Raw genomic sequence first — 25650 nt, forward strand, 5'->3', positions numbered from 1 at the left:
CAGATCATGATACCCTCACTGATACAGATCAGATAAATGATACACTAGCACATTAAGCATTCTGTATGACCTTGTGTGTTAAAAAAACGCTGCAGTCATTTGCATCCTGTTGCTCCACATGAGACAGGGAGGAATGGCTAATTCTATTGCCATTTCAGTGTTATGTGTCCACGAGGATGTGACAAATAAATGACACCAAAAAATGCGAAATACTCGCCTGCGAATGTTTCGCATCAAAACCATTCATACTGGCAGCAATGCAAATGTGCAACAGCTGCAACACTTGTTCAATAAAAGGCTTTTATTGTGAAAGGGAAGAACGGAAGGAGTGGATCTGATCTGCCTTTTGTCAAGGTTGAAAGGAGTAATACAAAGTTTGCCATCTTGGTTCGGACCACGGACCACGAATGAGTGCTAATGTTAACTTAACACAAACCTAGTTAATACAGTTTAAATTAATGAAAACAACTTACCCAAAATCTCAAGTACCGCATTAATTTGCCTCCTGCTGTTTTCTGTTCAGATCATGGTTACTACGGTTGGTAAAGTCACATTTTCCGCTCTGCGTTCAGGGCGCTCCTACAAAAACTCTGCAAAGTAAAAGCAGAGCGCACTATGTCTGATCAGGGCCTAAAGAACCTGTACTGTAGAGGCTAATTCATGGCTATCTCCACAGGTCGCCTAACAGTAACTGTTATGTATGCGTAATAACACCAATACATTATTAGAATACATATCGGATCATATTTTAATCAATCCGTTATTGCCTCTTGGTTGCATTTATACTCCATCCAAGATGCATGAAGGGAAAATATGGTTCAAGACATCTACAGATCTTTACACTCAATCCCCAAATCAGTACTTGCATGGTTGCATGGAGGGATCAAATATTGTCTGGGACTGCACCTTTGTGCACCATCAGCAACACTGCAACCCCAGCAGTATCCAGTATGCTGCAACATCTCTCCTCAGCCTTCAGTCCACTCTCTCACTGCCAACCTAAAAAATGAGCATGCTTTGATTACAGAGTCCCCGCTTTGGCTTCTGTAGGATCTCATTCCCATTACAATCACTGCTTTACATAAAATGATGAATTCTATCATTGACGGTAGTTGCACTCGCATTACCTTACCTCACATTAGACACACACACATCTGAAACCAAGCAGCTCCCATACCGCGTCACTCCATCAAGATAGATGTTTCCCCCAGACTCCATATTGACACCTCGTGCTCACCGAGTGGGCGGCAATGATTTCACTTGATAATAAGTCGCCTGACTGCATGAGTCCATTTTTTCTCCCCCTGGAGGCATATATTCCACGGTAGAGCTGCTGGGAGATGATAAGACCGTGGAGAGATAACGGCTTTGGGTACGGCGTGTTATAGCACCTGAGAGGGCGTTCGTTACAGTGATTATGGTTTTGACAGCAATGCTGAGAGGTGAGAGGGACAGCCAGGTATTGTCAGCAATACCAAAGTCCCATTATCACTGTTAAGGTTTCTGCATGCTTCAGCTAAATGATGGCAAAGTTGTTCACACCTTCTACCGAAATAGCTGAACTTGAAAGAAAGAGGAGCATCAGGAAGACTTGTACAAACTCTTGCAAAACATGTTGTCCTTTTTCCCCCCCATTTCCCTCTCTCACAATCTTTCAAACTGATGAGGTGACAGGTAACTAAAATGTCCAAATTTAGATTTAGACCGACTTTTATCAAGTGACAAATTAGTCCTCACTGGTGAAACTCCTACAGCTGCTTTGTTTGAATCCTAGTGGTGTTTTTGTCCCATTTCTTTCTGGTGTATAACCTTGAGAACGTGATGCTCTAAAATATATAATAAAAGGCAAAAAACAATGAAGCAGCTGAAAAGATAATTTGGCTTCAGAGTTGACTATCATCCCTCAACAGCTGCTGTAAACTTTAAAGAAAAAATATTTTATTTTTAAAACCCTTGGATGTAGTTTCCAGCCAAAACCTTCATAGTTTTGGCCGCATTTCTATCAGTTATGACATTTTACTAGTCCATTTTTATTATTTTTATCTGAGGACTTTGCAACCCTGTCTCCTACAAAATTCAAAAAGTACATTGTTTAGTAAAAAAAAAAAACATTACGATTTGGCTTAAAATGACTATGAAATTGAAACAAAACACAACAAAAATGCAACACAACTACTCAGTTTGGTTTAGGCAATGAAACATCATGATTAAAGTAGGTGAACTTTCAGTTTCACACGGGACACAAACAGCGGTCTCCTGGGCGAAAGTCCAGTATTTGTTGACCCATCCACCTCGTCACGGATTCCGTAGACTACCGTTACAAACATATTCGTGATACGTCAAAAAAACTGTAATCCACGACAAAATAAGTTTCTCTCGAAACGCAATTCCCAATGCCGTTTTAAGGAGACAAGGCTTGGTATAAACACAGCTATCCAATGGAGACCCTTAGGGCAAGTGGCATAAGGGGTCAGAAGTTGACCATTTCATGCAGAACCAAAGGTTCCCAACCTTTATGGATCATGACCCTTTATAGCCAGGCAATACTTACTTGCAACCTCATCACAGTTTGTACATGTGTATGAGCTGGTGTTCCAAAGAGTAATGTTCCCTTCACTAACTGTAATATTTTGATAGTTTAGAGGCCTGAACTGGTAAAACAAGTTAATATTTCACAAGAAAAAAGTACTTAAGTACTTACTACTAAACACAAAGTGCAGCTGAGGCTGATGGGAATGTCATTAGTTTTGCAAGTATTTAGTTACAAAAAAAAGATTGGAAAAATTAAAATTTCGACCTGCTGTTGGCCCTGGATGAAAAGTTAAAGTGTTCGCCAAAGTTATTATTATTAATTCATCCTGAGGGGGCCATGAATGTCTGCACCAAATTTTATGGAAATCCATTCATTAGTTATTAAGACATTGCACTCAAAATCCTCATGGCAGTACTAGCGGAAAAGTCAGGGGAGCACCAAGGTCGTTAGGATTTGTGAAAGTCTGCACAAAAATTTGGTGCCGATCCATCCAGCAGCTGTTGAGATATTTCACTGGATAAGTGAAAACTTTGACCTGCTGTCGGCTATAGAGAAAAGTTGAGGGATCACCAAAGTTATAATTGTTATTTCATCCTGAGGGGGCCATGAATGTCTACCAAATTTTATGGAAATCCATCCATTAGTTAAGACATTGCACACTAAAACCTCATGGCAGCACTCGAAGAAAAGTCAGGGGATCACCAAGGTCATTAGATGATTGTGAATGCCTGCACAAAACTTGGTGCCGATCCATCCAGCAGATGTTGAGATGGATAATTGAAAACGTCAACCTGCCGGCATTAGAGAAAAGTTGAGGGATCACCAAAGTCATTAGTATCCATCCTCTGGGCAGCATGAATATCTGTACCATATGCTGTGCCAATCCATCCAGTAGTTGTAGATTCATTTCACCAAAAACTAAAAATGCCAACCTCGTGGTGGCGCTAGAGGAAAATTGCCTTCATGGCAATCCATCCAGTACATGAGATATTTCAGTCTGAACGAAAGCGGACTGAACGACCAACACTGCCATCCCTAGAGCCATGCCAGTAGCACGGCTCAAAGTAAGACAGAAAAAAACAATTGTAGCAGCAAAAAAAAGTGTTTTTTCTTCTTCCCTGTCTTGTTTATCATGTCACGACTCCTCAGGTGTGTCTTCTACCCCCTCTGGTGTGGTCCCAAACCCCAGCTGGGGGGTCTAAACCACATGTTTGGATGTGAAAGTGAAAGTAAACACACCTGAAATGTCTCTAACAATCATCCAGCGCAGTTTAACACTGGGATGCACAGCTACAATAAGTGCGGTGGGTCCAATTTCAAGCAGGAAGCATCTCTGCAAAATCGAATGGATGTTTACGTGGGCACTTAAAGCTGCGGTGAGTAGAATTGGAGCAAATATGATTTAAAAAATATATATATATTTCTATAGAACGGTCACTATATCCTGACAGTAGTGCATGAGACAGATAATCTGAAAAAAACAATGTGCTTCAGTGTCCTCCTGTGCTCCTAATGGCATCTGTAAGATTTCACAGATTTCAAAGTTTGTGACCCGCCAGCCATGTTGAGATCAGTTGAGGAAATACCAAGCACCGCCCACCAGTTGGAGCAAACTTCCTCATTTTACAGCTAAACAGTTACACTACAAGATGTTTCTGAAAACATTTGAGAACAGAAATAGGCATTACATTAACAGAATATTGATTCATATTTGATCAGCGCTGCCTAGTTTGACCGTTTGATCGGAGTTCGCAAGTGATTGACAGCTGCCTCTGTTGAATGAACAGCCAATAGGAACGCTCTCTCTTTCTCAAATGACCTGTGATTGGCCAAAGTCTCCCGTCACGGGCTAGATTTTTTAAAGCCTGAAAACAGAGCCATGAGGAGGTGCAAAAGTCTAGTTATCTCTCAAAACACTTGAATCACAATACGCTGAAAGGTTATTATGGATTTTTTGCCCAATGATGCCAAAAATATTCTGCCAACTGCAGGTTTAATACCTTACTTTTTAAGTTCAACTTTGAGATCTTGTTTTACTTTACTAGTGTTGCTTGCCGCACTCTTCCGCATATCACAAAAATGAGGCTGGTGAGGAAATTGTACAACCAGGAGGAATGATGCACAAAATTATGAAATTATTAAGTTTACAAAAACATTTTCCTTTTAAAGAAAATCCTGAAGGGCCTCATGGCTTTCATAAAAAACTTGAAATGCATGTGTACTGACTTTTTCCTCTATGAAATAAAACAGAATAAAAGAAGAAGAAAATAAACAATAAAGCAGCTTTCTGTGCTCTCGACGGGAATTATCAGCACAGCTGGGATGCATCTTGATCAGTCTGACACAATGCATTAAAGGAGAGTTGCTGTCATGTGTGAACTGAGGAAAAAGTTAATTCTGTAAACTTTGGTATTAAAAATCAAATCTTTTATGCTTTCATAAATATGTCACACACACTCACACATGCCTTCCCAGTTTTGCCGCTGCTCATCAAGGTTAGTTATAAAAAGAGATAATCACACCAATAATCAACCTGCATTCAAAATCCTGTTTGTGCTATTCTGAGGTGTTAATATAAAAATTAATTCCTGTTTGATTAAAGTCATGCAGTGTCCAATAACACCGGCTAAAAACCACCACCGGTACAATCAAAGGATGGGAGGAAAAAAAGGAAAAACCTTTCTATGCTCGCAATATAATTACAGCCACTTGCACATTTCTGTCTGTCATTTAAAAATGAGTGTCTGGGAGCAGGATAATGGGAATAATCCTGCTGCCCATTTTCAAATTAAATTTTGGTGTTCATGGTGAGAGGAGTGTGCGCGCTCGTATCTTGGAAAGCAAATCCTCCGTTTGAATAACTTCCCCGAAGGCTTGATGGATGTGATACAGATATTAGATTTCCATCACTTCAAACTCTGAAGTTTCTGCCACTGGGTGACTAAATAATTGAAGACTTCTCCCATAAAAAACGCAATATATCTGTTTGAGAAAAATGTTGCTTCCTCAAATTTATCAGTCAATATTTCAAAAGTGCGGATGAGTCTATCCCCAGCAGCATAACTATCCTGTAAGCAGAGGCATTAAAATGACTCACTTTCACTCCAGCATTTATTTTGTAAAAGTATGTGTCAGATATTTTGAAGCTGTTGCCACATTTGTTTATATTACTTTTTCATTATTAGAATTGTAATTCATCTTTTTTGAGCTGATATTTATATTGTCAGACGCATCATGTTAATCACGCCTTTGCAATTTATCAAATATTAAAAGAAATAATTAAATTCTACTCAGAAAAAACAAATAGTATAAAAATTTAAATTAAAAATATGTAATATAAATATAATAATATGTATTATATAAATATGTAATATTATATTATATTATATAAAAAATAATCATGATATAAATATATATGATTAAATTCAAAAAGATATATATATATATTCATTTATTTATTTATTTTTGTACCTTTACAAAAAAATGTGTGAATTTATTACATTAAATTATGTATTGATGTATTGAAATGTAAGATGTGTGAATGAGAAACATGACAAACAGCATTTCAAATGTGATGCATTATTTGGAAAACAATCTATGTCATACAGCCTTTCATGGTCTTCATCAGCAGATGGAGTCAGCTCAGTTGTCATGAAGTTGTAGGCGTTCAAATTTCCATTTTTTCTGAGCACATGTTGTCCATGGTGAAGATCATGTGATACGATCAAAAGCTCCAGAACACCTATTAAATGGACCTTGAGGACTCAACTGCTGTTTCCAAGGTCCAAGGAATGAACTTCAGCTTTAAAGCCAACATGGAAGAGAAGTGATCAGATAAAGTCCACAATTCCATTACAACTAGGCCAACTCCATCTGCTGATGAAGATCATGTGATGTGATCGAAAACTCCTGAACAGCTACTAAATGGAACTCGTGGTGAGACAGTTTTCTCAAGTGTTTCCAAGGTCAGGAAGGAACTTAGAACTTCAGTGACAAATTGTGTTTTTTCTGGACATTTAAAGGGGCACTGTGTAACATCTGGCCACATGCTCCAAAGAGATAGGGGGCAGCATCTCACCTCCACTACTGGGTCCATATCATCTAAATTCAGGGCAAGAATACGCAAACTCGGCCCAAGCAGGAAAAGTTAACAGAGGTTTTGGTTTGTCCGTTCTGGGCTACTGTTGAAACATGGCGGTACAACACGGCGGACTCCGTGGAGAGGACCTGCTCCCTATGTAGATATAAACAGCTCATTCTAAGCTAACTAAAACACAAAGATTCTTATTTTCAGGTGATTATACACTAAAGAAAACATAGTTATTATATTATATTCTGCCAATAGATCCCTCTAATTGTTACACACTGGTCCTTTAAACTAAAGCTCTGGCCAGATCTTACACATTGCACCTTTAAAAACATTAATATCACATGTGCTTTTTTAAGTAAGCTACAGTATATACTGAAGGCTCGAGATATGTGCACATATTTTATGGAATATAGTCTTTATTTGGAGAAGAACTTTAACATTTCGTCCTTGCCACCAGGTGATTTTAAAGGTCAAGTCTGATGGTTGGAAATTGCGGTCTCTGAGCCATGGAGAGAGAGAAACACCGGCTGTTCACCTCGGAGCCTTTGGTAGTAAACTTTTTCTCAGAGGTCAGGTTGTAAATTTGAAAAGATATATCTCAAATGTCAAATAGTTTGTGTCCATACAGGAGAGTTAACTCTTCTCTCTGAGAAGACAGCAAATGTAAGCAAAATATTATCCAAAGAGTGTTGGTTTAAGGCACAATTAGCCACATAATTAATTGTATTAATACTTTTAATTTAAGGAGTGAATGAAGCGTCCCTGCAGAGATTACTCAGGATATGACTCACTGTGTTTCTTTACAAGGCACGGCGCAGTGGCTCTCTTCAAATTCAGAGTTATTAGACCACTTGACCCTCCCTCAGTTGTTTTCTTTATCCCTCCGTCTGCTAAAGAGTAATTAGCGTTGCTGTTCATTAATTACACATGTGAGTCCATGGCCAGACATCAGAGCGCCGCGCGGGCAGGTGACTGTATCTGTCAACCGAATCCAATTTTGCCGACTCGCGCGACGCTCATGATTTGTTCAATCAAGACGTCACAGACAATTTGTCTGGCGTCCCACGGCCACCTCCGAGCTCTTCACAGAAAAGAAAATTAGAGTATCCGTCAGCCGTCCCTAAGGGTCCTTCCTTTGGGAGATGTAGCATCCTCCCCCTTCGCCGACAGACCTGGCGCCTGCCTCACTTGTCACTGTAATTAGTTTTGTTTCGCTACCATTGTGCTCAGCAGCCCTGCTTTATTGCTGCGTAGAGCTGTGCAGTCGGGGCTCATTCCACAGCGTTGTATTAAAATAGGTTGGCTTTAAATGCCCCGACATGAAAAAACAAGTATTCTCCTCCAGCATTGATTTCTGCTGCTCTCAACAGCTCGTAATAAGCAAACATACTTCTTGTGTCCAGCTCCCCCACTTATTTGTATCTCTCCGCAAAACAACAATTACAGGCCAGTGTTCCATTGATGAATCGAGGATGGCTTTAATTAATCAGCTGGATAATGCTGCATGCGGGCTCAGTGCGGATGAAAGAGGTCATGAGGGGACTTGGTCCATCATGGATGGGAGAACAAATCTCACAGATTGATCAACAGCTGCAGTGTTATTTTATCAACCCACGCTTGGTCTCTCTGGGAGTATTTATCTAGTGTGCACAGGATTTTAGGACAGGAACAGAACAAAAACAAGGGTCATTTCTGGTAGTAAGAACTATTGACTGTATATAAAGATGGATGACGTGACAGCTCCCCAAGGGTCGTGTCTAGAAGGTAACCCACAAACTGAGAAATCTGATCGAAGATCTGCAAAAACTTCTAAAAACTCTCGCAAGACTCATTGCCGGATGACCTATCCTAAACTTAGCCTTTCGAGATCAATGCCTAACCTTAATCATCTTGCAAGAGTTTCCCCAGTTTGTCCTTTTCCAGATACGACCCTCCCCAAAAGTGAAGCCAAAACATCTTGATCGCCCCCTGCTGGCTGGCTGCAGTATAGCTCATAAAGCCCGCTTTCTCAATGTTAGTGGATGGGACATGGGCCAAACTAAAAAAGTCAAAGTACACGTCAAATAAATATTTCCCAAAAATGGTTTCTGTCATTTTAGGTAGTTCTGATCACGCTGATTTACGTTCAAGTGTTAATTTTTCTCATATGCTTGGTTTTAATTAGTTATTTGACGCTATAAAAAGGGGGTGAGACATCATGATTGGCAGCTGTGAGTCTCTCTCGCTGACAAGCTGCGGCCATACTTGGCTCGTGATTGGTTCGGGCGGGTGACTTCGGTCACTACCGCAAAAACTCTGGCTATAAATGACGTCAAAATCTCAAGATGGTAGCTCCCGTATCCGGGATATTTTGTTTCACATGGGACACGAACAGCGGTCTCCTGGGGGAAAGCCTGTGTTTGTTTAAACCCATCCACTGCACCTCCCACCCGCCCGAAGTAGACGTTATTGCTTGTTATACTCGTCATTATACCACGTAACTTTCAATAATGTTATTATACCACATAACTTTCATTAACGGTTGCTCGATAAACTACGTCACATGCTCTGTGCGTCACTCGTTGTCAAAGACAAACGTAATCCGCGACAAAAACCCTCCAAACTTAATTGAGAATGCAGTTTAGTTGTATGGGAATGATATTTTGTAGGAGACATGGTTGGCTATCCAAAATGTTGCCACAAAGTTGGAAGCACACTTTTAAAATATGTCACAATTTAATGCTGCATCTGAACTAAAGGGCCTAGCCCTAACCACAAGCTTTAGAGTGTATAGTTTATGTACTGAATATTAGTCCAAGCTAGGTAAACAGGAAAAGCTTCATGAATTATGCAACCTACTGGAGGTACAGCTTTTTATAATATGCTGTAATCATCCCCGCTAGTTGTGATGTTAAGTGCACACCAGAAATAGGCTCCATGCTGTCTCGCCCACCCAAAGCGTACATTTCCAAAGTTCAAGTGTTCATTTTCTATTTCAAACCCAACTTTATATTTTTTTTTCAACCTATACAGCAGCACTTTCGCAGCTTTTCACTCGGCTGTGCTTGCGAGCCACTTCAGTCCGCAGCTTTTAGTAGCTGCGGTTCACCCCTCTCACACACAGGTATCACATCCTCTGACTACAATAACAACAGTAATGAACTGACTGGCAAGTGGCAGCTGCGCTCTGACCGCTGCTTTGGCTTTAAACTGATTCGCAGCAGCCCATAATGGCTTTTACTCCCAAGGCCCCGGCGTTGCCCATGCCACACACATGTTGCGGGTTCATTTATAACCGAGGACAGCCTTTTAGTAATCAGATAGTGGTTCGATAAACGCTGAACTGCTGACTCCCTTGAGGAAGGCTTCTGAAGGGCGATTTACCACCTCAGTGCTGATGTGATGTCTATCCTCTGTTGGCTCTTTGTGTTTGTGTATTGAGGGGGCGTTGGGATGCTATGTCTCTCTCTCATTCTCTCTGTGTGTGTGTGTGTGTGTGTGTGTGTGTGTGTGTGTGTGTGAAGTCCTTTGAGAAGGGATAGACATTGTGTGACAGCAGAACAGACTGATAGGCCCAGCATCCCCTTTGGCTCCGCTGAAAGAAAAAAAAAAGAAAACTGCAGCAGACAAGCAACTGATGATGCAGCCTGTCTCTCTGTCCAATGGCAACACAATGAACACCTCTGAAAAGACACAGCAATGTATAATAGCATCTATGACATTTTCATATAAATACACATTTCCCTCCTCTTAACTGGCAATGGATGCAACACAATAGCGATTAAACCTCCTCTCATATCATGAAAGCCTCTTCCATTTGCTTGCTTCTAAACACTCGGTGTCTGGTGGGCCTTTAGTGGGAATAATCCTCCTGGCACGCAGGAGAAAATGGTGCATTTCTCTCACGCAGCAACAGCAGCACATATCTCTTAGTAAGTACAAGACAATGAAAGGAAGAGAAGGAGTTAGCATGAGCAGCGATAGCTACCCGAAAGTATAGAAATATATACATAGATGTGGAATTTACTCCTGGACCATGGGCGCCATATTGGACCAGGCAAGACTGGCCTGAAATCAATGAAACGGAAAAAGCACTATGACATCTAAATTTCTCAACGGATTTCAATGAATTGTTTTATATTCAAGGTTTTATGATCCATGCAGAATAACGTTAAGTTACGATTTCTTTTCTTTTCCCAAAACATTTGGTGAAAAACTGTTAAAAACATTAACATTACTAGCTTCCAGTTCATGGATCACTGGTCTGTCTTTTGATATGGTGGGAATAAATCAATTAATAGGTCATTATTAAACAGTCATACTGTCATATTACATTATCAAAACGTTTGCATACATAGCTTAGCTCATCAGATATAAGCTAGCTTGCGTTTATTATTGTTAAGCTAATGTTAGTTTATAGATATTATGTTATGTGTAACATAATATCGCATTTAAAACATGAAATGTACAATAATGTCACAAGTCTAATATCGCAAACAATAAAGCTGATGACATGTCTTGGACAGTTTGAACAGTAACTCTCAGCAATAACGTTTGCTAACTTCTTTTTATTCAACGCTATCTTAAAGTACTTTAGGTGCCCTAACATGTTGTGGAGATTAACTAGCAGCAACCTTACACAAATTAAATGCCATCATAGGTAACGTTAACTTTAGACACAGAGGTATTTACTACTATTTGCCTGGGTAAATATTGAAAGCATTAAGACATCTCATTGTACATTATTTTATATTATATAGAGACCTCTCTACAGGTACAGTATTAACCGTAACCAAGGAAAATAAGCCAAAGCCATACTTGAAAAACGTGAGTTTTTACAATTCCCCATGATAAATGAATTATTTTCTATCACATAAGTTATTCAGTTCATGTAAGCCTACGGTACACACTCCTCACCTGAGCGTCTAGCAGTGATTATAGTTTAACTATCCAGATTCTAAGTAACTGGAGTCAAAACTTTATTTTTCTACTCCACGTAGATCATAAACCCTTTAATATAATAACGACTCCTTGAAATCGGTTGAGAAATGTAGACGTTATACTGCTTTTATCCAAAAAAACGGCAGCTCCCCCGTTCACTTGCCTGGTCCAATATGGCGCCCACATTGACGTATCGCCGCAACGGGGCGGCGTCTATATATATATATATGTCTATGCCCAAAGGCACCAACTACAGGAAGTTAAACTTTGACAACAGAAGATTAGGAAAGAATCAAGAGTTTTGATTGACGAGTGTGATGCATGAACACAACAGCAATAAAACATGTCACATAAACCATTGGTATCATAAAGGCTATAGGCACCCTATTTTCAAATATAGAATACCTGGTTTTGGAAGCATGCTCTGCAAATCATCCTAAAAAACACAAACACGTTCCACAATTTATTCATAAACATGAACTCATTATACAAACCTCATATAACCACATTATTTCTGCCCTGCTCAAGAGAAACAGAATAATTTAAACTCTGCACAGCACACTACTTGTGTTAAAAAAAGGTGCTTCTTCCCACTTTTTGATCCCTCGCTTCCTCTCTGCAGTCTCATATGAATAAATATGTGCATGTTTTCGTGGCGTCTTCGGTTTCTGCACGGTTTAGCTCTTTTAAACAATGTGCGCGGCCGAGGCAGGCAGGGAGAGGAGGATGCCTGTTGTTGTTTTTTTCCCTTCCCTGCTCCATTCTCTGAAGATTACGGACACATGATGACAGCAGCACAACATAATGCAGAAAATAGAAAAGTAGCTTAGTTACAGGCTTGACAGCAGGGACACTGTATGACATACTGTGCTCAACAATACAAACAATCCAATGAACATGTATACCTTCAGCATTAGTTCCTGACACAATAAGACATAATCTGCAACCAAAAAGAAATGCAATGGGGATAAAAGTCAGAAAAACACAATGTGGTATGCTATATTTCACTTTTATAAAAAGGACATGTATCTTAGTGTTTGCTATAATAACCTGAAATGTGGTTGTGAGGATGAATTCTTCGTGTTACCGGTGGCAGTTTTGACAGGATGAGCTGTATGTGGGTGCTTTGGCTCTCGGTAGAAAAGCAAAAACAAGAAAAACACCACAGTACAGTTCCAGGTCATTTGGTGTTGCTCGAAGAGTACATCCACGGATTTAACAGTGGTTGATTTGACATGAAGACAGGTTGATTTATCATAGTGTTACATGCTGTTGTGCTGACAGCGGTGGAAGAATAATTTACTTATAGTTGGAATATACACAATGTATTCAATTTATAAACAGCAAAACTGGCAAACAGAGGGAGTTGTTAGCCCGGGGCTGAGAAAGCTTTCACACTGGCACAATCCTGGCACATTTCGAAAGCGGGCTAGCCCCGACTTTAGCCCAGGGCTCGCTGGCCCTGCTCCAGAACATGGTTAGCACCGAGTTTGTGAGGTTATCCCCTGAAAATCTGCTAAACACAGGGCTAAAAGTTGCCATTGTGGCGGTAGAATGGTAGAAAGAGTAGTGTTGTGTTACAACAGACTTTTAACCCAGGGCTTGTAGGTTAACCCTGGGTTAATAATGTATCTGTAAAAAAAGGGTTAAACTAAATTAGCCCAAATGCAGGGTGAAAAGCCATAAAGGGGCACTCCACCAACTCTTCGTAATGAGCAGTACTCAGCCTGTGAAAACAGTTGGATAATGTTTTCCGTGGCCCTCTGAGAAGCTTTCTAAAGTTTGATGAAACAACAAAAGAAAGGGAGCGGTGAGCGGAGGGGTACTCAGTTAGTTGCAACTTCACCGCTACACGAAGATGCCCGACACACTGCTACATCTGCAAATTAACTATAGCTGTCAAATCAATGTAGTGGAGTAAAAGAAAAAAAGTACAATATTCACCTCTGAAATGGAGTATTTAAATAAAGTAGAAACTGTTACCTGATGTGTGACTGGAATCTTCTTCCTTCCACAGTTTACATCTTCAGGCTGGGCTCATTGTGGTAATATACTGTAAGAGGAGTGACAATAGCTTCAAAACAGTTCCTGTTTACCTGACGCTTTTATCACATAAGTGAGTGAGAGGGTGCGTTCACACTCCTGCCAACCTCCAAGCTGCTGTAGGTGGAGCTTGCTGCTGCTGTTGTTGATTACTCCAGCAACACCTGCATGTATACCTGAATGCTCTTCCAGAGCTGCTCCTGCTGTCATGTAGACTCATGTTCTCATGTCCAGGCCACATTCAGGTTACAGCACATGTAGGATTTTTTTTCGCTCCCTCCATGGCGGTGTCTCGCTGCATCTGAGTGATGGGCTGCGGGAACAGTAAGGTGCTGCCTGAGGCATCCAAGAAGGGCTATGTAAGTGTAGTGCAATCGCTTGTGGCTTTTAGCAAAGCACATGATGATGAGCCGAAGAAGCGTGCGAAGAAGCAAAGAGGTCTGTGGTTTCCCACCGGCGTTAAGAATCTTCAACCAGCATCAAACAGCCAACAGCAGATACTCAGAGATGGACGACGCCAGGGCACAAAGTATAAGGACAAGTTTGATCCACGGGTGACAGCAAGGTAAGGAAGAAAAATGTATATAATTTCAAATAATAACATGAAAAATGGCACCCTCATTTTCCAAGTTTCCTTGAATCCAGTAAAACAGCATTATAGCTTGTTTATTTAGTAAACTATATTTTGTTATGTGATAAAAAATGTGACTTTTTCCGCCGAAAACAACCAAATAAATAGATTTTCTTTTTAATCCCACTTGAGGAGTGACCTGCTTTTGTCTCTCCAATTTCAAGTAACTCGCAGTGTTAAAAAAGGAAATGCTGAATAACTGAAGCTTCACTATAAACAAAGTAATATTATCTCAACCCTGTGAACAGCCACTTTTTAACATCTATTTAAAAATAGATCTTTTGCAGCACGACGCAAGGTGAAGTGACTCATTAAGAGCATTCGCAGTGCTCCTGGAAGACTGTTAATGTCACCAGCTTCCTCACTCACTGAGCCCGCCACCGCCAACCTTTATGCGATACAATTCATTAGCAGTAACAGTAGACATTTATTTGAGAGGCCCGGGCCTTGTAATACCTGCAGACTGTCTTCCTGTACGTGTTGAGATGAGAGCGTAGGAACAATTAAAGCAAGGAAATTGATTTCTTTAAGAGAAGTGCATGTCTTCCTCCACATCTAATTAGTCATAGCTTATAGCATATCGCCAATCTAAGTCATTGTATAGCCATATATGTATGAATTAGCCTGGTTGACTGGCCGCAGTACGCCCTACAACATGTAGATGTCTCCCCATACATCACAGCTGCAGCTGCGGTGAGAGACGTTGAGTGCTTTGCAACAGTGATAGTTATGCCGTAATGACTCACCTTTCCCCTTCCCGCCCTGTCAGATACGACATCAAGGCTCTGATCGGTCGAGGAAGCTTCAGCCGCGTTGTGCGCGTGGAGCACAGGGCGACTCGCCAGCCCTTCGCCATTAAAATGATGGAGGTGGAGGCCCCGGAGGGCCGCGAGGTGTGCGCCTCGGAGCTGGCGGTGCTGCAGCGGGTGAGCCACTCTCATGTGATTCAGCTGATCGAGGTGTTTCAGTTCCCGCGGCGGGTTTACATGGTGCTGGAGCTGGCCACGGGCGGGGAGCTGCTGGACCGCGTCGTCAGCAGGGGCCACTTCACGGAGAGGGACGCTACGCAGGCCCTCCGGATGGTGCTGGCTGGGGTGGGGCACCTGCACAACCTGGGGATCACCCACAGGGACTTGAAGCCTGAGAATATTCTGTACTACCACCCCGGGGCCGACTCCAGGCTGCTCGTGACCGACTTTGGACTGGCCTCTTTTGGCGGCACAGGGTCTGAGATTCCTGACAGAAGCGACGGTGGAGACCACCCTGGAGCAGACAGGACTTGGTCCCTCAGAACCACCTGTGGAACCCCTGAGTACATGGCCCCGGAGGTGTTGCTAAGGAGACCCTATTCCTGTGCGGTGGACATGTGGGCGCTGGGCGTCATCGCCTACATCGTGCTGAGCGGATCCATGCCGTTTGAGGACGACAGTCGCACGCGGCTCTACAGATCCATTGTGAGAGGGAAATACAGCTTCCATGGAGATGTAAGTTCACTGGGCTATTCTTTGCACATTGGAGTTTAGTTATGTACAGTAAGCACTTCTTTGGAGCAAATGGAACTTCTAGAGGCAAAAATCATCGTATTACCAGCTCAGTATCCCTTGGAAACACATGCATATTGGATGATTCTGCTCCCCACGATTTATATCTAATGACAATTTTAGTGTCCCCTAAATGTAGAAAGGCAGAAATTAAGGGTTGCGGAGGTTGTAGTGGTGTAGAGCGTGCATGGGCATGTAGCAGATCCAGCTAGTGCAGAAACATAGTATTTCAGCACAGTCGCACAAAAACGCATATGAATGACACAATAATGCTCAAGGCAAAAGCGTACAATAAGAACATTGTTCTTTCTTTTGGCATGTCATTTGTATGCCATGTAGTCTGTACTGACTGCGATGTAAATGCAAGATGCAAACATTGCTTAAGGCGGATGGTAGGGAAGGTGGGTGGGTCCAACAAACACAGGACTTTCAACCAGGAGACCGTTGTTTTTTAGTGACGTTTTGTCTGTACTTATGTTACATTGTTTCCTGTATGTATTTTACTTATATTACGTACTTATTTTAAGGCCAACCATGACGTTTTTCCTAAACCTAACTAAGTGGTTTTGTTTCCTAAAATTAAGTGAGTGGTTTTGTTGCCCCCTGCTGGTACTGCACCTTCATACACATGTGTAATATTTACGCCTTGGCGATGCAAAACGTGACACTGACATGCTATCTCCTAGTGGACAGGTGGGTCTATTGCAGGGTTTGGCGTGATACTGGGTTTAGTATTTTGGGGTGCAAACTTTTAATGCATATACAATAGCAATACAAAGCCTGTTACATCAACTATACACTTTCTCTAAGTGACAGCTCTTGATGTTATTGCTTGTCTGATCTGATCTTGTTGCATTTATGCAAAAGAGACTTTCAGTCTTTTGAAATGCATTTTATTGTTTTGTGTCCTCACACAAGCATTTATATACAGTACATCCTTATAGAGTGTTGTCACGTTGAAGGGCTGTGCTTGCAAAGAGTGAAATTAAGTTGCCAATACTAGTCTTTCAGAACTATTCTCTCATAGAAAAGGTGGAAGTTGTCATTCTCGTAGCTTCCAGATCCCTTCACAGACTTGACCTCTGCTTCGAGTGATGCAATTTTGACAATGTTTTGACAGTCTTGCACAAAATTCCCACGGCTGTGCTGCCATGCAGTCAAAAATGAAACTTTCTTTTTTTTTTGTTGTGTGGATGCTAAACAGAAGCTCAGGAGCACAGTTTAACTGGAAAAGCTGTAGATCTCTGACCAGCAGTAATTATTTAGCAGACCAAGGTTTAACCCAAGATATTTCCGATCATCCATCTGCCATTTCCATTTTGACATTCTGAGTTTTCCCCACAACACAATCTGGTTGTATGATGCGCTTGCTTTCGAATGATCCAACCCCTAGCAACACATCCGTTCGCAAGAATGACTCACACCTTAATCATTATGCTATTAGAACTACCAGAAATAGCGACATTATTCCATCCGTGCCTGGTGTAAGAGGAACATTTTTCAACTGAGCATGTAGCAGTGCAGGTCCTTTTCATCCCTCCCTCTGCAACCTTGCAAAGCGCAAGAATGGATATGTGAAAGTTTGTTGTGGTGTCTGGAGTTTCGGCTTGGTTTTGCTCTTTGAGGATGCTTCGAAATTGGGAAAAGACGACCCTGCATGTTTTTTTTTTCCCTCCCTTTTCCTCTGTCATACAACTGAAGTGGGTATTTTTAACAGCCTATTCTGTCGAGCTCAGTGGTGAGTTCAAGCTTGTTCTTTCACGCTGATTACACCCAAGGCTGGATTATTCACTGGGCTTTAAGCCTGGCCCGATACTCAGGGATGCAGTCTGACATTTTAGTCTGGCATACAAGAGGCTCCCGTACATAGGCCCTGGACTATTATCCCTGTGTTTACCGCTGCACTGACCACCAACTGAACAATAGTGCAAAATCCTTCTAGAGTTTATGCAAGGGCTTATTTCACGTTTTTCATGGTGGCTTTCGACACAGCTCATATGTAGGCCACACTAGTGGGGAAACATCCTCGGGAGCAGAGCTGGAAAACCCACATTTTATTGGACCTCACGTATAGCGTCTCACATCCCAGTAAAGACATCAAGCTATAAATTCATATGATGACAATATGAAGACATCATACATGGCTGAGTAGCGGTCCCGGGCTTGATGGAACAGCCATCAATCACATTTCCATGTTGACAAGACACTTATTCTCCGTCATGTGCGAGCATCCACCCTCTCCGATAGACTGACAACGCAGTTACACACACACACACATTGTGATAATAATGTCGTAATGTGTGATGAAGGTTCACGAGTGTCCACAAAATGTGGACCTCTGCCATCAGAAGGGTCCTTCACGTCATCCAGAAGGGTGCTTCTCTTCGGGACGAGAATAGTCTCAACAGCCTGAGCAATTCCCATCACATATTAAACTTGACTTGAAGAGTTTCATCTGAAATGAGCTGTCCGCCAATTGAGCAGAGTGACACAGAGATCTGCATGACGCCTTTCATAGGAGTAATGGAGTCTTTTTGGCTCAAGACATTACTTGTCAGTGTAATTAGATGTCAGCACAATGGACCTTTTACACAGCAGACATTTTGACTTGTCACAATGAGAAAAGCCTAGGTGTTACTAATAATATTAACAAGGGCTCTGTTCTATTCAAGTGTCAAGTGACAGTGAGTCAACATGAACAATACTAGGACCCTGAAAACCAAGGCAGCTAAATGGAATTCAGCCGTCATTAGTTTAATTACCGACGCCCAGGGCCGTCTCGAGCCATTTTGATGCCTTAGGCAAAATTCGGATCTGGAAAAAAGATTTTTATTTTCATAAATAAATGTATTTATTATAATATAAATAGATAATTGGTACCTGATATTGTTGGTTTAAAAGTGTTTAGACAGTTTCACTACAATTTACACTTTTATTATTTATGAAAAAGTGTCAGAAAGAGAGTTACGGGGGTGAAAGGTGTATTTATTTATTTATTTGTTTGTTAATTTGTTACCTCAATGCAGAAAATAAGGAATGGCGTTGGCATTTTTTTTTATTATTATTATTATTATTATTATTAAAAAGGTGGCGCCCTAAGCAACCATATGGCCTATGCCTTAAGCCGGCCTCACGTGCTTTTGCTACTGTGACATGTCAAAATGGCTTCGTTGAAACAGGCCTACACACCAGAATATGGATGATGTGATCACATGAGAAATTGGAGCCTTTAAAATGATCATAATACTGAAATGGGTCAGGAGGATCATGGGCTGCTGGAGCCTAACCCGGTATGCATAAGGTGAGAGGCAGGGTGCAATCACACATTCACATTCACAGTATAAAGGTTAAAGTTTGCCTAAGGTCTGTTCCAAGACATGAATTATCTGGATAACTTCTGGAACACAAACTAATGTAAACAGAGTTTTATTCAGCAAAGTTATCCGATAACTCAAGAAACCTACTTCTTGGAACAGACCTCTGACCTGTGACTTTTTAGCCTGGGAACCGGACGGATCTGCAAGTTCAACAAGTGTTTTATTTGCTCTGGCAGATGCATCTCATCAGATTTCCAGCAACTTGAGATCCGACGGGCCATCACAACCATTTATCTAATAAGGGGCGTGTTTGAGACCAAACCGGTCTCACGGGAAGGCGTACAAATACCAAGACATTAGACGAACATTACGTGTGTCATTAGTAAGCATTTTAGCCTTTTTGTGTATCATTTGTACGCCACGAAAATGTCCGCCGTTTGGTTTAGGCAAGAAAACCACTAATATAGGTCCAGGCAAGAAAAACACTTAGTTAGGGTAACGTCATGGTTGGGCTTAAAATATGTATGCAAACTAGGTAAAATACATACAGAAACAATGTAACACAACTACGGAAAACATGTCACAAACATCACTAAAGTAACAAAACAAAACACTGGTCAACAACGGTCTCGAACTCTACAAAAGAACTCACTAAATGAGTGTTATAGATTACTATTTCAGTATCTCGTGGCATTTATGCACCTTTTCGTGCAAATGGGCTGTTGACACGATGACTGTAAAGAGGAGCGCTTTCGGAAACAACCAAGATGGCTGCAGGTGATGTGGAAGTTTCTGTTGAAGCTGCTGTCGCATTTGAGACTTTGTAAAAAAGTAGTTCATCTCTGCATGCTGTAGTCTGTTTTTAAATTTTTCCAGTTGCTCAGCGCCACATCACATGTTTCATTGCTTTAATTGGTTGTAGGTCTATCCAAAAGTGTCCAGAGGCATTTCGGTATACGCCCCTAGGAAATTGAAAATGAACAGAGAGGTTCCAGACTACATCGCGTTTGCAATTTTGGTCTGCCAATATCAGGCTAGTGTCTTTTTGGATTGTGGAAAGAAATGGAAGAGAACATCCAAACTCGTAGCAGAAAGGCCCGACGGCTGCTCGACTCAATCCCAGGACTATTTTTGCCCTAAGCTAACAGTGCTATAATATATAGACCTATACTATTACAACTTTGGTAAATGGAACACTTTGTTCCTTTACAAACTCCACTATTTATTTTGGTCACCTATCAATCTAGTTATTGACATGAGTGAGTTATTCATTTAAGATACAAAGGTGTAACCAGGACAAATATGAGTGTGAGCCTCTAAACTAAGCTGCTGTGTTGTGTTCTGTAATACATCAGTTTGTATTCATAATTAGCAGATTGCAGAATATTGTCTTATGAGGATATTCAAATAAATTAATATTCAGCAAAGCAGGAATAACTTCAGGTATCATTTTACCAGATGGACATATAAAGATTTTGAAAGTAACTATTCTTCTCTACTATGCAAATTAATACCCAAGGGCTGCAATTACAAACATCCTTCCAAAAGTATCAGTAACCTTGTGTGTTTATTGAAGCAGAGTAGGGAGAAGCAGTAAATGTGTGTGTGTAAGAGTGTGTGTGTGTGTTTGTGTGTGTGGGTGGGCTGGGGGGGTTTCAGCAGTATAAGACGGAGGTGAGACTCACTAAGAAATGCAAACGGCCCCCGGCACCTGCCCACGAACCAGGTCCCTCTGTCTCCCCAGCATCCCCCACTGCTTCCTCACTGCAACAACACACAAGCTCACACACCGTGCATGCATTCCCCCCAACCGGTGCAACAGCCCCTGGCCTGAAGACCTGTAGTGCAGACTCACACTGATGTGTTTACTCAACAGCGGGGAGGGCGGGGGGCTGTCGGCGAGTCGTGGATGGATGGCGGGGCGGAGGAGATTGGAGGGAAGAGAAAGGAGAGGACAGAGGACGAGCAGGGCAGAGGAAGAGCGGGTGTAGCCTCGGGGGGCTTTTCGCACCTTATCACTCAATCCACTCGCCGCACGAAGGACGGAGCGTTTCCCTCGCACAGAATCAGGCCATCTCATCTGATGCGTGCGAAGTGGATTTCTGTGTGTGTGCGTGCGTGCGTGTGTGCTCATGTCACGCCAGCCTTCAGTATGTAAAGCACAAATCCGTGCATTAGTTGAGGCCAGCCTGGTATCCTCCTCTGCATTCTGCTGCTGCTGTGTTATTGAAGACACACTTTCCTGGCCCAGCCCAAAACATCTGCATCTCTCAGCAGCAGCAGCAGCAGCAAGGCAGCGTGGGTAACGGTTAGCCCAGTCTGCCCCCTAGTGAGCTCCAACGGGAACAAACCCAGCCTCCACTTGGCAACAGTGTTATTATACATGACAGCCCAATCTCTCCCGCATCCGGGTATTGATATTTTGATTACCGTGGTTTAAGCTGCGACTTTCACCTGAATTAGCAAACCGGCCACCTTTTTTCCCCATACGGCCTCATTATGATGAGGCATATTTAAACTTGGCTTTGTTTCTCAGGAAACGCTGCCAGGTGGGATCAGATCTGAGCAAATGTGCGAGGCTGCGACTCTCGTGCGCAGCAGTTCATTACTCAAAAGTGCATTATCCTCGTGATCACATTAGCGTAATCCGACCTTCTAGCGCTTTCTTCATTTGTTGCAATTACGCCTTTTGTCAGGTAAAGATGTAGCACGGTGCGAACACAGTCAGCTTCTCATTCACTCTAATAAGATGTTGCCAAGCCCTGTAGGTTTCTCCATTGCTTATGCCATACCTGCACTCCACTTGTCCCCCCTCCTTACCTCCCTCCTCTGCTCCCTCCTCTCCGGCTAGCTCTCTGCTCAACAGTGATGTATAACACTGCCTCTCGCCCCCTCCTCCAAACACAATAAAGCCTTTGTGTATTTTGACTTGAAAAATGTTCGAAATAAGGCAGAGAGATAAACTTCCTGCAGGTGGCTTCGTTCCAGGAAAACAACACAGTTATGTCTCTTCTTCTTACCACGTTGGTAGCAGGAGGGAGGCAAACTTTTGCTTTAAAGATGTTTTTCCTGCATCATTCCCGCCTCGTAAAGGCTTTGCCGACTCTTCCACGTAGCCGGCATGTGTCCCCGTCGTTTCAGATCAAGAACAAAAGGCACCTGCTAGCCATCCAATGTGTATTTCACGGCACAGTAATAAGCAGCCCACCTCGCCGAATCACCAACAGCTCTATGAGGAGGAAAGTCAGACATGTTAGTCGTGGGAGCTCAATCAAACACTTTCTCTTCTTCCCAGGGAAACCGAGTGTCACTCTGCCCGCCTCTCAGGTGTGAAATAAGAACACAATGAGAAGAAAGTTTGAGTGAGAAGCATTTTTATGAGTCGTTTGGCGGGGCGGCCCCGGCACGCACACTCCTCTCCAGTCAGTGCACTGTGAGAATAAGCGAGTCGCTGCTTCTTTGAATTCCTCTCACCGGCAACAGTCTCGCGATTGTCAATTTCATGCTTGATTAATTGTCATTACTCGGCGAGAGACAAAAAAAAAGGGGGAGAGAAATGCATTTCGGGATTAAAATGTAGAGCGAGACCTCCCTAAAGAGTGAGATTTAGTCGGTGCAGGGTTGAGCGAAGAATGAGAGAATTTTGCACACACGGATTGTGCTGTATTTAGCTTTGATTCCGCACAGCCAGACACAGTGGAATATTACAGCTAAGTGGTGGGGAAATATTTGTGCATCTCACAGTTTCTCTCAATCGTTTTGGCTAATTTTTCGAAACGGTTTTAACAATCTCTAAAGTACAATTGTCACAACTGTTTGATGGGGCATCATAACTCTATTGTTGTGTTTGATACCTATCATCACCTGACTTCATTCAAACAAATAGAGAAAGAGCATTTTGACACTGTTAAAGGTCATAGTGTCGCGGCCCAATCTCCATAACCAGCGCCGACTTTTTTTAATCTGATGCCACATCATTCTAATTCAATGCCTGCATCAGTAATATGTTATTTAAAGTAAGATTGAAGCACAAAGGTCATCAATTTCCTGCGGCAGGGCCTCCACAATGTTGTCTTCATGACAAAGAACCGAAAGCCGTGATGAATAATTTAATGATTCTGAATTATGATAATGATTCGGATGTCTTCTCTCCCACCGGAGAGATGGCGTGGTCGATTTCAAAGCGTTCCTCAATGTCAGCTTGGGTCATGACAAGGTGGATGATTTCCTATTTGAATTAACAAAAGACCCCAGTGAGGCTCATCTGGGGGTGCCTTTATTGAGAAGCTAATGCGGGCTTAGAATAAACATGTGCCCAAATCCCACACATACGGCGGGGCTGCCATAAGTCCCCGGCTTCGTATTCTTTCAGCCAACACTGCTGCTTCCTTTTGCCCGCTGACATTTAGCTTTCCTTTGAGTTTAGTTCTGCTTGTTAGGCCTGCAGAGCACCGGGATCATAGTTTTATTTCTTTATTAGAATGAAATCTTTCATCCCGCTATGAGGAGGCTTTGAACCTGCGCAGGCGCCGGCGCTCCTAGAGTGTCTGTGTGTGTAGGCTGAATTGACATGTGGGGTGTTTTTATATTCACATATTTTGACGCCAACTACTCTGCTTCTTCTATTCCGCAGCCTTGGCCCTCAGTGTCCAACCTGGCCAAGGACTTCATCCAACGCCTGCTGCCGTTGGACCCGGCTTCGCGCCTGACCGCCGACCAAGCCATCCGTCACCCCTGGGTGGTCACCATGGCAGCCAGCTCCTCCATGAGGAACCTCCATCGATCCATTTCTCAGAACCTCAGGCAGCGCACATCACGCAGCTCCTCCCGGTGCATGAGCAGCGCCGTGAGCTCTGGCGAGTCCAACGGCGCGGGCCCGGGGAGGCTGGTGTCGCTGGAGGAAAACCAAGAGCAGCAGCAGGGCAGAGCATCTGGACCGACTCTGCCTCAGAGAGCCGTACAAACATCCAGCCAGAGGGTTCCAGGAGCATCATCACCACCCAACTAAAGCACCAGATTCATGAGAGGGCTAATGGGTGGAACCAGCTGCCCCGGCTCAGTGTGTGCTGCAATCTCAAACCTCAGAGCTGCAAACGGGGAGCCAAAGTGTCTGGGACAGGTGTTGTGACAAAAAAAGTTTCCTCCCATCTCTGGACTTGATACAGGCTTCTCCACTAGACTAATAACCCCGCTTCCCCTGAAGGCTGAGTTCCATCCTCCATTAGTTTCTCGTGGTCGGGTTAAGCTGTTAGTGAATATCCTTCGGTTTTGAGGTCCAGGCTTATATTGAGACGGAGCTGTCGTCCTCCACAAGGTCTCTAGCCCCTGGTTATTCACACAGCTCAGACTAATGGGTCCAAGGTCTCATCTAGATCATTATGAGTCACCACATTACCTGCCTGTGAGGAGGTTCATTCCAAAAAATGAGAAATTCATCATTTGAGAAATGGGAGCTAATCTTAGCGAGGATGATGCAAAAGTAGAAGCTTCTTCCGCTCCCATCTTTTTGTTTTAACTCCCCAACACCAAACAACAGGAAGATTTATCCTTTTTTAACATTTCGAGGAAGAGAGAAGCACATTTTCTTTTGTGTTCAACTCCGCCTACATAGCAGCACCCACAGCCCTGTTTAACCACTGAAAGCACAATCCAGATATTTGGTGACAGGCCTCTGTCAAGTTAAAATGAAGCTCTCTGGGTTTAAAGAGCTCTCCCCCAAACATTATGTAAGCTGCAAACAACAGCGTTCTCCAAATAAACCCTTTTTTTTTTTTTTTCCAGTGAGAAGTTTTGAATTAAAATGCTAATATTAGTATGCGACAGGAGTGCATTAAGCTGCGAATAGCATGCAAAACATAATTACCAGTGAGGTTCAGTCATGTTTAGCAACATCATTATGTATTGTGGATTTGTTCCTGTTTTATGTTTTAATCATTTATGATTAATGCTTTTGGTTGCAGATGATAAGTAATGCATCGGAGTCTACATACAAGGATGTATAATATCTGGATGATAGACGCATTTGAACAGAAGGACTAGTAGAGGGAATAGACAAAAACAATGTAAACACCATGGGGAAAGGACTGGAAAAGTGGTATTTTGTCATCTAAGAACATGCAATGTTTCCTTCTGCCCTTTTGGACTTACATTAATTTATTGATGTTTTGTGCAATCGTGTATTTTTCAACGGAGATGAAAGACAATTTTGTCCTGTTCATGGACGTCATACTTCACCGACAGTCACTCAAGTCCCAGATGGAAATACGATTTTTAGCTGTTTTGTGCTATTACAGATGTTTTTTTTTAGCTTCAGATATATATGTATCTTTTTAATTATTGAATAAATTCAATCAAGCAACATTAATATGATGTGGGGCAGCTATAACGTCATAATATTAGCGAATTAATATGGCATGAAAGTGCATGCTTGACCTTGGAAATAACTACAGATCCCCCTACTTACTTTTTCTTGAGTTTTCAGACACTTTGGATGGTCTTCATTGGTGGGAGACTGCAAAACGTGGTTAAAAGCCTCATGCTTGACCTTTAAAATAGCATATTTGATCAAATTTAAA

General features: G+C 42.2%; 1 protein-coding gene across 1 annotated transcript; it reads left to right on the plus strand.

The window, feature by feature from the left end:
- Positions 1-13749: 13749 nt before the first annotated feature.
- On the plus strand, positions 13750-25424 carry LOC119480674 (serine/threonine-protein kinase H1-like). The gene is made up of 3 exons (XM_037757177.1): positions 13750-14151; positions 14987-15701; positions 23709-25424. The coding sequence occupies exons 1-3, from the start codon at positions 13895-13897 to the stop codon at positions 24081-24083; spliced, it is 1347 nt and encodes a 448-aa protein (XP_037613105.1). The 5' UTR covers positions 13750-13894; the 3' UTR covers positions 24084-25424.
- The last annotated feature ends 226 nt before the right edge of the window (positions 25425-25650 follow it).

The sequence above is a fragment of the Sebastes umbrosus genome, chromosome 21 (assembly GCF_015220745.1).
Source record: "Sebastes umbrosus isolate fSebUmb1 chromosome 21, fSebUmb1.pri, whole genome shotgun sequence".
In the NCBI taxonomy this organism is placed as follows: domain Eukaryota; kingdom Metazoa; phylum Chordata; class Actinopteri; order Perciformes; family Sebastidae; genus Sebastes; species Sebastes umbrosus.

Coding starts and splice junctions, on each gene's coding strand:
- LOC119480674 (XM_037757177.1), top strand. CDS start 13,895: ATGGGCTGCGGGAACAGTAAGGTGCTGCCTGAGGCATCCAAGAAGGGC. Junction 14,152..14,986: donor GATCCACGGGTGACAGCAAG/GTAAGGAAGAAA, acceptor CCGCCCTGTCAG/ATACGACATCAAGGCTCTGA. Junction 15,702..23,708: donor AATACAGCTTCCATGGAGAT/GTAAGTTCACTG, acceptor TCTATTCCGCAG/CCTTGGCCCTCAGTGTCCAA.